Source organism: Falco naumanni, chromosome 5 (genome assembly GCF_017639655.2).
Source record: "Falco naumanni isolate bFalNau1 chromosome 5, bFalNau1.pat, whole genome shotgun sequence".
NCBI lineage: Eukaryota > Metazoa > Chordata > Aves > Falconiformes > Falconidae > Falco > Falco naumanni.
In genome coordinates, this window is record NC_054058.1 from 45,324,032 (window position 1) to 45,336,184 (window position 12,153).

General features: G+C 39.4%; 1 protein-coding gene across 4 annotated transcripts in view; it reads left to right on the forward strand.

Moving 5' to 3' along the window:
* VEZT (vezatin, adherens junctions transmembrane protein) overlaps positions 1–11,624 on the forward strand; it is a 67,882-nt gene extending 56,258 nt beyond the window's left edge. For all 4 annotated transcript variants that reach the window (XM_040595135.1, XM_040595133.1, XM_040595134.1 and 1 more), the window contains exon 12: positions 27–11,624. In XM_040595135.1, coding sequence (XP_040451069.1) covers positions 27–604 — 578 coding nt within the window. In that variant the 3' untranslated portion in view covers positions 605–11,624. The remainder of the gene's footprint in view (positions 1–26) is intronic.
* The last annotated feature ends 529 nt before the right edge of the window (positions 11,625–12,153 follow it).

Here is a 12,153-nt window from a genome sequence, read left to right on the forward strand (position 1 = left end):
CATTTAATTTTTTCCCCCTTTTTAAGCTGCAGTGAAACCCTTGTCTCCTGTAGAACCACTGAAGCCACTAAATAATTTGGAATCACATATGAATTCAGATACAGAAAAGCAGGACTGCAGCCAAAGCTGTGATAAATCTGAAGATGACGACTCTAATCCAAAAGTGAACACTGCTGATACAAGCAGGACAGAATATTTGTATGAAGATCCTGAGATGGAGAAAAACAAAGACGGTGCTGCTGCTGAAGGTATTTCTACAGGGGCTGAAGAAAGAATGTGTTATCAGCGTGAAGGGGAAATTGAAGAACTCAAGCCGAGCAATAGGGATGGGGTAAAGGTTTCACAGTCTCCCTCTAAGGATGTGTTACATTCAAAAATCAAGCATAGGCTGGCCCAGCTCCACATATCAACAGATTTAAACTTCACATCTGGTCTGGCTGCACAAGTTGCTGCCAGGTCTTTTGCTTTTACTACAATGCAAGAAGAGACTTTTGGAGATGAGGAGGAGGAGGAGGGGGAGGAGGAGAAGACACAGGAGCATGAAGTCCTTGTGGAGGACTGTGAGAATGAAGATAGAGGCTCTGAAAATGAAGGAAAAGTATAAGTCTGAGCTGAACTTTATTAAACCAACAGCAGGCAATTTGACACAAAAAGCTAAGGTAGGGGTTTGAAGATGAAAATACTGCACGGGAAAAAAAGGAGACCTAAGTATAATACATCTTGTTCCCTAAGTCTGGTACACTAAATAGGACTTCTAAGTATATCAAAAATTTGCAGGTAAGAGAAGTTTAGGCTGCATCCAAGAAATAGTTGGCTGTTCCCTTTTTAAGATCCTAGTGGTGGGGTTTGGAATTTACCTTTGTGTTTTCTGTTTTATTTATTTATATTATAATGTATTGTGGTTTTTGTTTCTAAAAAGAAGGCAAAACAATGTCTTGAATTACAACAGACATTTTTTGTTCTCAGATTCCGTTATCGTGGTATCAATGTTTGTTCCAACAAAAAAGCCAGGATGTTTCTTCTGGGAGAACCTGAACTGTTCCCTGCGATATTCCCCCACCACTTTCATTTCACTTCTTGTGTCTGCAGTGTGTTGGCTAAGCCACCGTAGGCATTTGTGATTCTGTGGCTAGTGATGTGGCTCCCAACTAAAATGTAGAATTTTAAATAAAAACTTGAAAGAGCTAGTATTTGATGTGTCTTGGTGTATGGGGCTGACAGTATGAAGTTAGTCATGCTTCAGATTAAGGTTTACTTAGAATTTTATGAAGGGTTAATAAATGATTTCTAGATGTTGTAATTCCTGTTAGAGAAATGTGTAGTATATGTTAGGGAGGGTTATAAGCACGTTGGTAGAAAGTACTGTAGACAGCTAGAAGCTATCTGTTGGATTGATAATCGTTGAGAAGTAAATACCTATTTATTAAAACAGCTATTAATTATTTGTTAACCTTTTGTAAATTGAACCTTAATATGTTTGGTTTGATATTAGAATTGATTGTACATTTTTATGTCCTGAAGTAATTTTCTTAAAGCAAAATTATCTGAGCACTTAACAACATATTTTGTTTAAACAGCATACTTGCTTTTCCCTAATGTTCTTTCATTTTTCCTTAGATCACACCTGTAACCCGTGTGATTAAGAACCCATGAGAGAACAAGAATTGTGTATTTTCTAAGGTGTATCTTGTAACTTGGTTGACACTGAAATCTGGATGTTTGGTATGAAGTTATGTGGGTTGTTTTTTTTCTCTGTGGTGGCGTTAGGAGGAGCAGCAAAGTGATGCTAACCTCACAGAGGAGCCGGTCAATAGTTCCACTGCCTTCTCTTCCTTTTGCCCTCTGACAGAGAATGAAGCAAAGGTCTCATGTCTAATGGCGAGAGAGCTGCCTTTGTATGGAATACTCTACTTGCACCTCAATACATTTCCAGTCACAAAACACCTCATCAGTTACTTAGGGTATTTGTTGTCTCTTGATGATTCTATAGAGTAAAGGGGTTTTTAGATGCAAGTTGTTCAGAGGATGCTGTCATGAGAAGTGGGGAAGCTAATGAAGGTCAGCAGGTTAGGGTGGAACTCTGACCATATGTCAGAAAACAAGTGCTTTTTTTCAACCTACGTCTCTTATATTAGTGATTTTGTATGAACGCTGTTAAATATGTGGATTTTTTTACAGACCATGAAGAGGTAAATGTCAATTGATAAGACAAAGGGAGTATGTGACTTACACTGTTCTTTCACAATATAATGCCTGTCTTCTCCCTTAGACACAGATTTTGGGAAGAGAATGTTTTGCCGTTCTTTGTTAACCAGTAAGACGGTGTTCTGTGCCCTTAATTTTGTGTAAGTGACTGGAAGCTCAATGGATGATGTCTTGGGGAACTTGTAAAAGAAAAGAGAAAAAAAAATGCTTCTCGTAGTGTATTTAGAAGCTAAGTGGTAAAGGATGTTCTTCTGTAACCTGTAAAGGTTAGGCTAAAATGATGAAACACTGTTTTATTTTCTCTGTGGTAAGCAATTTATTTTTTTTATCAAGTCTGTTCATGCTTCTGAAAAAGAAGTCTTCCTCATCCTTGGCTTGAGATCCTTGAGTTCACAAAGTGCCCAGATACTTTTTGTTCCTAGCTAACTGTTCTGACTGCCTAAATGTATGTTCCATTAATATTTTTCCACTAACTCATCCACCAGCATCTCGTGATCTTATGTTGTGTATCCCAGAAATGATGTCCTGAATTTTTCCTACGGGATACAAATCTTGGTTTACAATGTGTATGGCTATGATACCAACCTGGAAAAATGATCAGATTTAGGATATTTATTATCTCTGTCCTCACAGTTTTGGATTAAGTCAGTAGTAACCCGAGTGCTTTGCATTGCTACTAAACCAGGTTTCAGATCTCACATTTATAAAAGTTGCTATCTCTTACTCCTTTGCTACAGTCCTTAGCAAAAGAGCTGGAGAATCTACTTTGGTGACTGACTTTGGGACCTAGTTTTATAATACACTGGTCTTGGTGATGAAACTGGCCTAAGAAACCCCATCCATCATTAGTTGTTCATCTTCACCCATCAGCTGTGTCAACACAGGTTTTTGCAGCCATGTTATAAACCAGCTCGTAAGTCCACTTGGGTCTAAATTCCACTCCTTTTAGGGGCTACTTTTCACTGTTCTTATGCATGATGCAGTTTACAGTGTTTACCTCCAAACAGCTGTATCAGCACATACTGTGTTGCAGGTATGAGACTCAGGATTGTTCACATTTACATTATTGGCAAAGATTGTATAGTGTGAAATTACAGCCTTGACATTAGACGTGGGTTTGACCAAAGAATGACTTTTCAGAGCAAGTTCTGATCCTACTTTGAACAAACAGGTTTTCTACAAGCAGTTTAACTGCTTTCCACGGTCTGTCTTAGTGCAGTCTTAGAAGCTGCACACATGAACATCTGGGCTCACTTGCTTTCTCTGCCTCCCATCACATCTATATATAACAGCCATCAGGTCATTTATTTTGATTTTTTTTTTTAATATTCCCCCTGCAGAAAAAATATGGCTAACAGTGTAAAGCACACAAAGCATGACTTTCCTTAATTTGATAATCAGGTTCCATTTACATGTAAATAATCTGTTATAATCCAGGTTTCCTCATAATTATTCCATTTGAAAGGACTGAGCATACATGCTATAGATTCCGTCAAGAACCTGACTGATTTATTGGCAATCATAATTAATTGTTGCATTTAAAATTACATATATGTGAACACACTGAAGTGTGAATTGGCACTAAAGGGTTGCGTGAATATATTGAGCATGTCAAGATCTGAGTGCTGTCCTGTGTTCTTTGGCTCATTACCCTAGATAGGGATTTTTGTGAAAACAAAACATTTGCTTCTTAGAGCTTTGTAACTTTTTGAAACATGTTAATCAGGAAATCCATACTAAATAATGGGTTATGCCGAAGGATACCAGCAGCAAAAATTATTTGTGAAGAGCAGGGCTAACACTAAATGCATTTTCCCTATTCTATTTCCAATTAGCAGCTCTGTGCCAATTAGCAGCTCTGTGAAGTTGTAAAGAAGCAAGTAATTATATAGAGTTAAGTAATTTCTTCTCCTGTCCTACCTGGAAGGCACTCCAAAGGAGATACTTGCTTCTTAGGTCGGATTGCAATCTAGCACTACATCTTTTATGTGACTTTACAGCTAAAGATCTAGGTAAAGGCTTAAATAGGGACAAAGATCTGTGATAAGATATTTGTCCTCTTTTTTAAGTGTATGTCTTCATGACAAATGAAACAGTGGTGTAATGGAAGCAAATTTTGAGAATTACAGATAACTGAGCATCTTCCAAATAGAGTCAAATGTTCTGTCAACTATAAGCAAGATTCACAAATGTGAAGGCTTCTGCTATCAGTTGCAGTAATGGGACAGTTTTACTCCCGACAGGATTACTAGACATCACTGAATCCTGCGTTTATTTTTCTAAATACAAGATGGAATCTGGCAGACTAGCCGGTTTTACTGAGGTTTCAGACTTTGTCCTGAGGACACCTATCTGTGAGTGACCTGACTGTTTACAGTATTGGAGATTTTATGTGTATCTAAAGTGCAGAATTTGCAACTGTCTTAATAATTTCTTTGGTAGTAAAAAAAGTATCTAAATGGTGGATTGTAGAGTTGTTGGCCAACACTGAACTTCGTAATCTTGTAGTCTATCCCTTTTTTTCTTGCTTTTTTTTTAAAAGAAGCAAGGGGTCAAGTGTACTAAACTGCCCCTGTTCTTTAAAGTACTTAGTGAAGGGCTGCTGTTACTATGCAAGTGGCTTGTTCCCAGACCTAACTATTTTTTAGAATTAACAGGGTTTCATACTGTCTCATCTGAAAAAGCAGGCAGAGTGTGAGAAAGGCGCTTCATCAGTGGAAAGGGTCAGGCTACACTGGGATCTTGTCTGTGGCAGAGACTAACAGCAGATGGTGAGGGAAGAGTGTGAGGAAAGGCAGATCGTGTAGTGATGTCTCCCCAGGCTGCTCCCCAACAATTTGTGGCTTAGGGACTCCTTGAGCTAGTGGTGGTGGTGGCTGTCAGCTTTAACAGGTCCTGATGGAATTCTCTTCATAATTTTCTTCAGTCTCATGCTTAGTCAGTCATTACTAGTCCCAATGCTGCTATGTGCTTATCTTTATTACAGTGTTTTACAAAGGAGGCGATTTGTCAGTAATGGTTTTTAAGTTTCTTTTTTTGAACAGAGCAAGCCCACTTCTCTCAGTCCTTCTGCAGAGGTCATGTTTTCCACCTTTCAGTTGCTTTCCTTAGAAATCTATCCAGTTTTTCAAGTATAATGACCGAAGTGTGGTGCAGTACTCCAGACGTAGCCTCAGCAGTGCCGAGTATGGAGTAATAATCACCTCCCATAAAACACTGAACCATTCAAATATATTTAAGTCCATATAGGAAAAAAAATCTTTTCAGATCTTTTACCCTTAGCTGTTCAGATGACAAATGAAAATATTTGGTCTGAGAGAGGAGAAATATTTATTCACTGTCATCAGCAGGATTTGGCTGGATAATGTTTTTCTTTGCTAACAAAACAAAAAGTTGTTAAATCAAAATGAACTTCCAGCAGCTGCCACCTGGTCTAACACAAACTGAAGATGCCAAACAACACTTGTTTAAATTTCAGCTTGACTTTTCAGCAGTGTTCTTGGTCTCTGATGAATAAGCATGTATCAAAAAATGTATTATTGCACAAGAAATGTGGCAGTGGATATATAGACATCAGAGATTAAACTGAAGGCTTCTGTGGGTAATTTTTAAGGTGCCTGGAGGTGTGCTTTATTCATATTCTCATGATATTTAATTCCCTCGTGTATGTGTTTTTATTTTACCACCTTGAATTTTAAATGCCAAAAAGTACACTTTGATTTATTTGACTTGGAAATTTGTGCAGTAAACAGAGAAGTGGTAATGGTACTGTAACTGTGATAATAAGACATGTTCACAGGTAGGGGTGAAAGCTACCTACCGTGAACTTTGCTTTGTAGATGGGTAGAGCAGTGTAGTTTGAGCTACAGATCAGTACGTAACTGTTCTCGATAGTCTGCCTCACCTTTCACGCTGCCGTCTCTCAAGGTTTGTCAGAATAAAACTTGACTCGGTGATGTTCTGTTAGCCCATGTTACACTTTCTGAATCGAATAGGATTCTGAAGAGGTGACTATAATTTAGTAGATGAGGAAAAAGAGTTTGCTTCTGTTACAAAAGGCTTATTTTAAAAGGGTTTAATAGGACCAAGACTTGAATACTTTCATATGATCAGCATATTTTGACCTTTATACCTTCTCACCTTTAAATCTTAAAGGCTTCATAGACAGTCTGCTTTAGGGGATGCAGTTTCTATAGCAGCTTAAACCAATCCAGATCCAGGCTGCGATGGCCATGCCACAGCCATGCAATCTCGGTCCCTCCTTTAGGCTGGCTTTTGTAACCACTCAGTGATTTAGGACGTGGATCTGGCTGAAAATGCACCACTGCTTTAACTTTCACCGGGCTCCCTCAACTAATTCATCATGTGGTTGAAAGAGTTCTAGTAGCATTTCAGGGAAGCAGGAGGGAATACCTGCCTGGGTGCTGAGGAGGAATGCCATAGCTCAAATTTACATCAGTTTGAATTAATATTTACATGAATTACATCATTAGTGTCTGCAGTGAAGTGGGATAAACTCAACTCCGTATGTTGCTTCCTTCATCTCCCTATTTTCTGTTGACCGAGGATGATGCCACTCATCATTTTCCTTACTCATTTTGACTCCATGGGTTTTTGTTCTTCAGGCTTAGGCTGCCCAAGACCTGCTCTGTTTTACTCCACAGAGTTTCTAAACTTTATTATACTGCCAGTAAAACTGAAGTTACAATGCATGGTTTTTTCTGCTTACTGTTTTCACCCTTCTGGTCCTCTGACACCTATGGTTTTCCCTTTACCACCACTCTTAAGAGGTCCAGATTTTGAAATAATACACAAATTCTTCTTGGGTGTGTTTGTGACACAGCTTGATTCTTCTGCATCTTCAGCATTGGAATGTCTAGACCTAGATGTGTATACTGAATTTGAGAACTGAACCAGAAGGTGGACACCAAAACGGGGAGTACTGCAGTCAAAACAGAAATAATAACATAGCAGCTCAAATTTATACCACATTTTTGGTGTGTACACCAGTTTTGTTTTAGAAATAACTGTGATTCCAGTACAAGGTCCCAAAATAGGTGTCATTAGTTGCCTTGATTTGTGCTTGTCTTAATATTTATGGACAAGAACAGAAAATAATCTCAAATTTCCAAATAGAGAGTGAGCAATGCATTCCATTACTTTGTGCTATTAAAAAGAGGTCCTAAATAAACAAAAAAAGTCATTCCTGAATATCTTCAGTAGTCATTACTAACACAGTCATGCATTTGATCTCAATAGAAGCACCATAAATGAGGGCTCTTTATAATGTTTGATATCTGTGTTTCTAAAATAGTATTAATAATAGGCTTTAAATGTATTACGGGATAAAAGCCAAAAACCTATGGATTGTCCTTCAGATCTTTCATCCAAAGCCACAGCTGGTCAAATTTAAACAAGTTCATGCTGTCTGTTCCAGCACTGCTCAGTATGACACAGTTTTTAATGTCCTAACATGAGTGCTTACAGACAGTTTGCATGCACCTGTACGCCCAAGGTCTGCAAAGCTTGTAGAGATCACGGAACAGTGCTGAGGGAAACCTTTTGGGTTTATTGTCTCTGTCATGCTCTGTTGCAGCACCCATGCCACATGCAGTCCCACTCATAAACTTTTTCCTTCTCAGCTTTCCTCTTCACAGGCCACACAAACTAATTGTGGATGGGATTTTTTGCTTGTTTCTCACCTAGGTTACTATGCTATAATGCACCAGGTAGTAGACCTCCAATGAAAGCTTAAACATTCGTGGCCATACTGCAGAAGACAAGGCCTGGGCACACGGGGTGGAGAAGCTCTTCTGGTCTGACCACCTCTGGGAAGAGTTGTACTGAGGTGGTTTGACTATGGGGGTGCTGAGCTACGCTTGATGACTCTGCTGGTATCTTTCAAAGCTCCAGTTCTTGCTAGGTTCGTTCTTCCCTCTGGTGGTCTCTCTCTTCACTCTTAGCAATCTTCAGCCCTTCTGCAGCATTCTGCTCCCAGCTCTTTAGGAACTTAGCCACTTTTCCCCTTCATTTCTGAACATGTTCTCTGAACTTTATGAAATGGCAGGCTAGAGGGAATCCACACCAAAGCGCTGCTGTGCATTCCCAGTCATAAACTCATAAACAGAAGGATTCTTAGGGCTGGTAACTTGTCTGTTATGACTTTCCTTCCAGGGAGCTTTGACCTACATTTCAACCTGGCCCTCCTGTTCCTTCCTGGACTTCAGAACATTCACTTCCAGAAATCTCCCTCCTTAATGATCTGATAGTGATAATGAGATAGTAACGTCTCCTTAGCAAGACTGATCCTTGAACACATGTTCCTCATTACATGAGCTTTACTTGTTCTTTCCAAGAGGAGGGTGGCACAGTTATGGCTGAGCCTGTGTTCCTCTAAACAAGCTTGCTTCTTCCTGCAGGACAGGCTTAAAACGAGCTCTCCAGCTGCTACACCAATGTGCTTTGGCTCCACAGCTGCCTCACCTTGAGCTCTGGAAGCTCTGGGATCTAGCAGTTGTGCTTCAGTCTTTCCCGCTGTCAAAGACCATGTGTTTTCAGAACATAATTGCTGCTAAATCTCCTCTGAATTGAACCATTTTGAATTTTTATTGAGCAGTGTTAACGGATTGTTTCTTAACTTAATTTGAGGGGTTTGTATGAGGTATTATATATATATATACACACACACACACACTCTCTCTTCATATTGTACATGTGTATTGCCAGGTATCCCATTTAGTGGTTTGTCTAGCACAGAGATTGTATCTTTCTCACAGCAGACGTTCCAGTTGCTTACTTAAAAGATAAACAAAAACTTAATTTTTGTTATCTAATGGCAAAAGAACTGAATTCTGTTCAACCAAGTAGGCTGTGTGGAGGTATTTAAAATGCATGCTGATTTTACACCCTGAATTAGAAAAGCTATTTAACCTTGTTTTCTCTTATCAAGGCTTTCCACTGGAGCTGCTGTGAGTGCCTGTACACCCATCTGCCTTGCCTTAAACATGTAAACAAATACGTGTTCCTCAACATTTTCTGCCTGCTACGTCTCAGTACTTCCCAAAACGGGGCCTAAGGGCACCATAGATTGCTGAGCAAGCCAGAGGGAAAGGAAGAAAAGAATCTTGATAAGCTGCTGTTTAATTGGTTAATAAATGAGAGCTAAAATATAAGAGGAAATGTTGAAAAGAGCAAACTGCAGCAAAAAACCTTGGCAGGGCTACAGAGGGAAATCACATGTGATACGCTCTGAAGTTTGCAGACACTGGGAAGGATCCACCAATTTCTCTTCAGTGTGGAGACAGGAAACATTCATCAAACTGGTAGTCTTCAGCCGCTCTTAAAAACCCCTCTATTTTATCTACATTTCATTTCCACAGAAAGACTCAGTCCTGCTGTGTTGGTGTATCAAGCTGTATGTAAATCAATCTCCATATCTCTTCCTTTAAGCTCTGTATGATGACAGTCTTTCCTGACTGTACTGAAAACCCATGTGGTTTGGCTCCACCAGGAGCCTCTTCTGCACTTACCCTGCCAGTTGCTGATGCTGCTTTAAACACAATTGATTAGATGGGCCTCAAGCAGGTTTAGATCAGGAAGTCTTTAAAGCAGGTATGAAGCCTGGTGGCTGGCTGAAGCTCTGGGTTGGATGTAGGCAGTAGCAGGAATACATTCCTGGGTTCTGCCCTTTCTGTGTGACAGGGGTTTTTGCCTGTGATATTTTCCCAAACCCGTTTGTTTCTTTTTTTCTTACTTTCCCACTTTACCTCCTTAGTTTTTCCCATGGCTATGAAGTCTTTTTTTACTTATTTGATGATGTGCACCACCAGGATTATATTGAAGGCATTTCTTTACATTTTTGGCTGTGTTTCCCTCGTTTCAGAAGTAGTTTGCTTAATTGTAATGCTAATCGCTTTCAAAGTCTTTTTGTTTGCTATTGTTTCTTCGGCATCTGTAGTAAAATTCTGCCTCACTGCTGCGTGTATTGCTTTTTCTCCTCATCCTCTACGCCTGACAGCTGCCTAGGTGGCATAGATGTGGCTTATCCATCCTTCAATTAGTAATGATTGAATGGAATAGGGAATGCTTTTACAGGGACACGTAAATGGTGTATCAGCACTTTGTTTGATCTTTTAGACAGAAGTTTATTTTTAATTCCTCTTTCATCCTGAAGATGAAATTAATTTTAAGCAATCCTGGCAGTAGTTAGTTTCTGCAGTATATTTTGCTGGCTCCTTAGTACAAGCACTTTAGTAATGAACACTGGTTACTCTTGTCTAAATAAGTGATGACTGAAGAAAGAATGTTTTCTGTGTGTCATGTGCTTCCAGCTGCACCTTCCTATCATCTTTCAGAGGCCTGTATGCCATGCAACCATGGGGCAACTATCAGCAAAATCCCTTTTAGCATCACATAAATAGCTAGGTAAGTGAGGCTTTAGGAAGAGAATAATGCGTCACTTGAGGACACTGGTAGCAGGTCGATCTTTAACCTGGAAAGTGAACTTAGGTGCTGTGCAGGAGATGTCTTCTACTTGTCTAACTGGATGATTCCTAAGAAACAGACTTTCTTTGTACACTTCAGAAGTGCCAAAATAGTGGCAGCAGTACAGACTGGCTTCTTTTATCTGAAGCTTTGTGGCCCCCTCATAATGCTTGGACTTTATTATCAGAACAAAGACTGTATTCTGCTGATGTCAGGAGCTGTGGCTGAGGCACACCTCTTCCTGTGAACTTTCCCTGTATTGGTTTTAAGGTTAACAGCTGTTGACCACTTCTCACTGAGGTATGACTCATCTAATTCATATCCCCAGGAAAGAAAGCTTAGAGGTGACTGGGAAAGAAGGGAAATAATTTCTACTTGAATGGCAAGGGGATGCTTAGTGAGGCAGGAGTATTTATTCTTATGTATTGAATCTTGCTGCCTAACTGGTGCATAATTTTTTGTGCAGTACAAAAGGTCTTGCTTATTCTTTACTGTTTCCAGGTTGATTGGTTTGTTTTCATATGGAATACTGAACAGATCCAATTGCTGCTGTTAGAAGGAGAAGCCTGTCTACTAAGAGGGGTCCGTAATGTTATCCTTGGAGATTTTTTTGAATGCTAAATTGCCTGTGTGTATTCTTCATAATGTACCATATGCAAATATTCTTCAGGAATTGATACTACCACTTCAGACAGTCAATATTTTCTATGTAAGAACTGTACGTTTCCTATACTGCCAAGAATGTATATATATATCTATGAAGACTTAAGATTGTATCTTTTTGAGCAAGCCTCTTTCTTCAACCATCTGAAACTTTCTTCCTGTTTCTCAAGTTCTCTGCTAATTTAATAGACACTTGTGTTATATTGTGTACTTTTTTGTATCAGCTGTATTGCTGTATTTCTCCTTTCTCTCATTAAAACCTGTTCTTCTCATCCTTCTGCTATGCTGCTTCTTATTGGAAATTCTTGTACTGTATCAGTTAACCTGGTCCAGAGTGGTGTGGCTGGCTGAGATGGAATCAGACCAGTCCTAAAAAGCCAGTCATTCAGACTTCTATTATATCATTTCATTGATCCCAACATGTAATCAGTTTTACTGTATTAACCTTCCCTAGTATTATTTTGCAGCACAGTCCATACTTTCGTAAGACAGTGAAGAAGAAACCTGGAATGGGATACTCGTGATATAAACAAATGAACAAGACACAAAACATGTACTGAGAGATGAAGCCCATAAGTCTCATGGATGGTTGTTTCTGCTGATATATGCTAAGACACCGGTGGTCTTCCTGAGTGAATCAAGTTTTGAGGAGAGATTTGAAAGAGCAATCTAAGGGCATACTTCTTCTAGAAATGTGGCCTTCAACTTAAGTCAGTCAATTCTCTTTGCTGTCTCCATGCTTAACTCATCTTCCAGGTAGATGAAGAGGAAAAAATGAACGCAGGGTAAGATCTGCTTGCT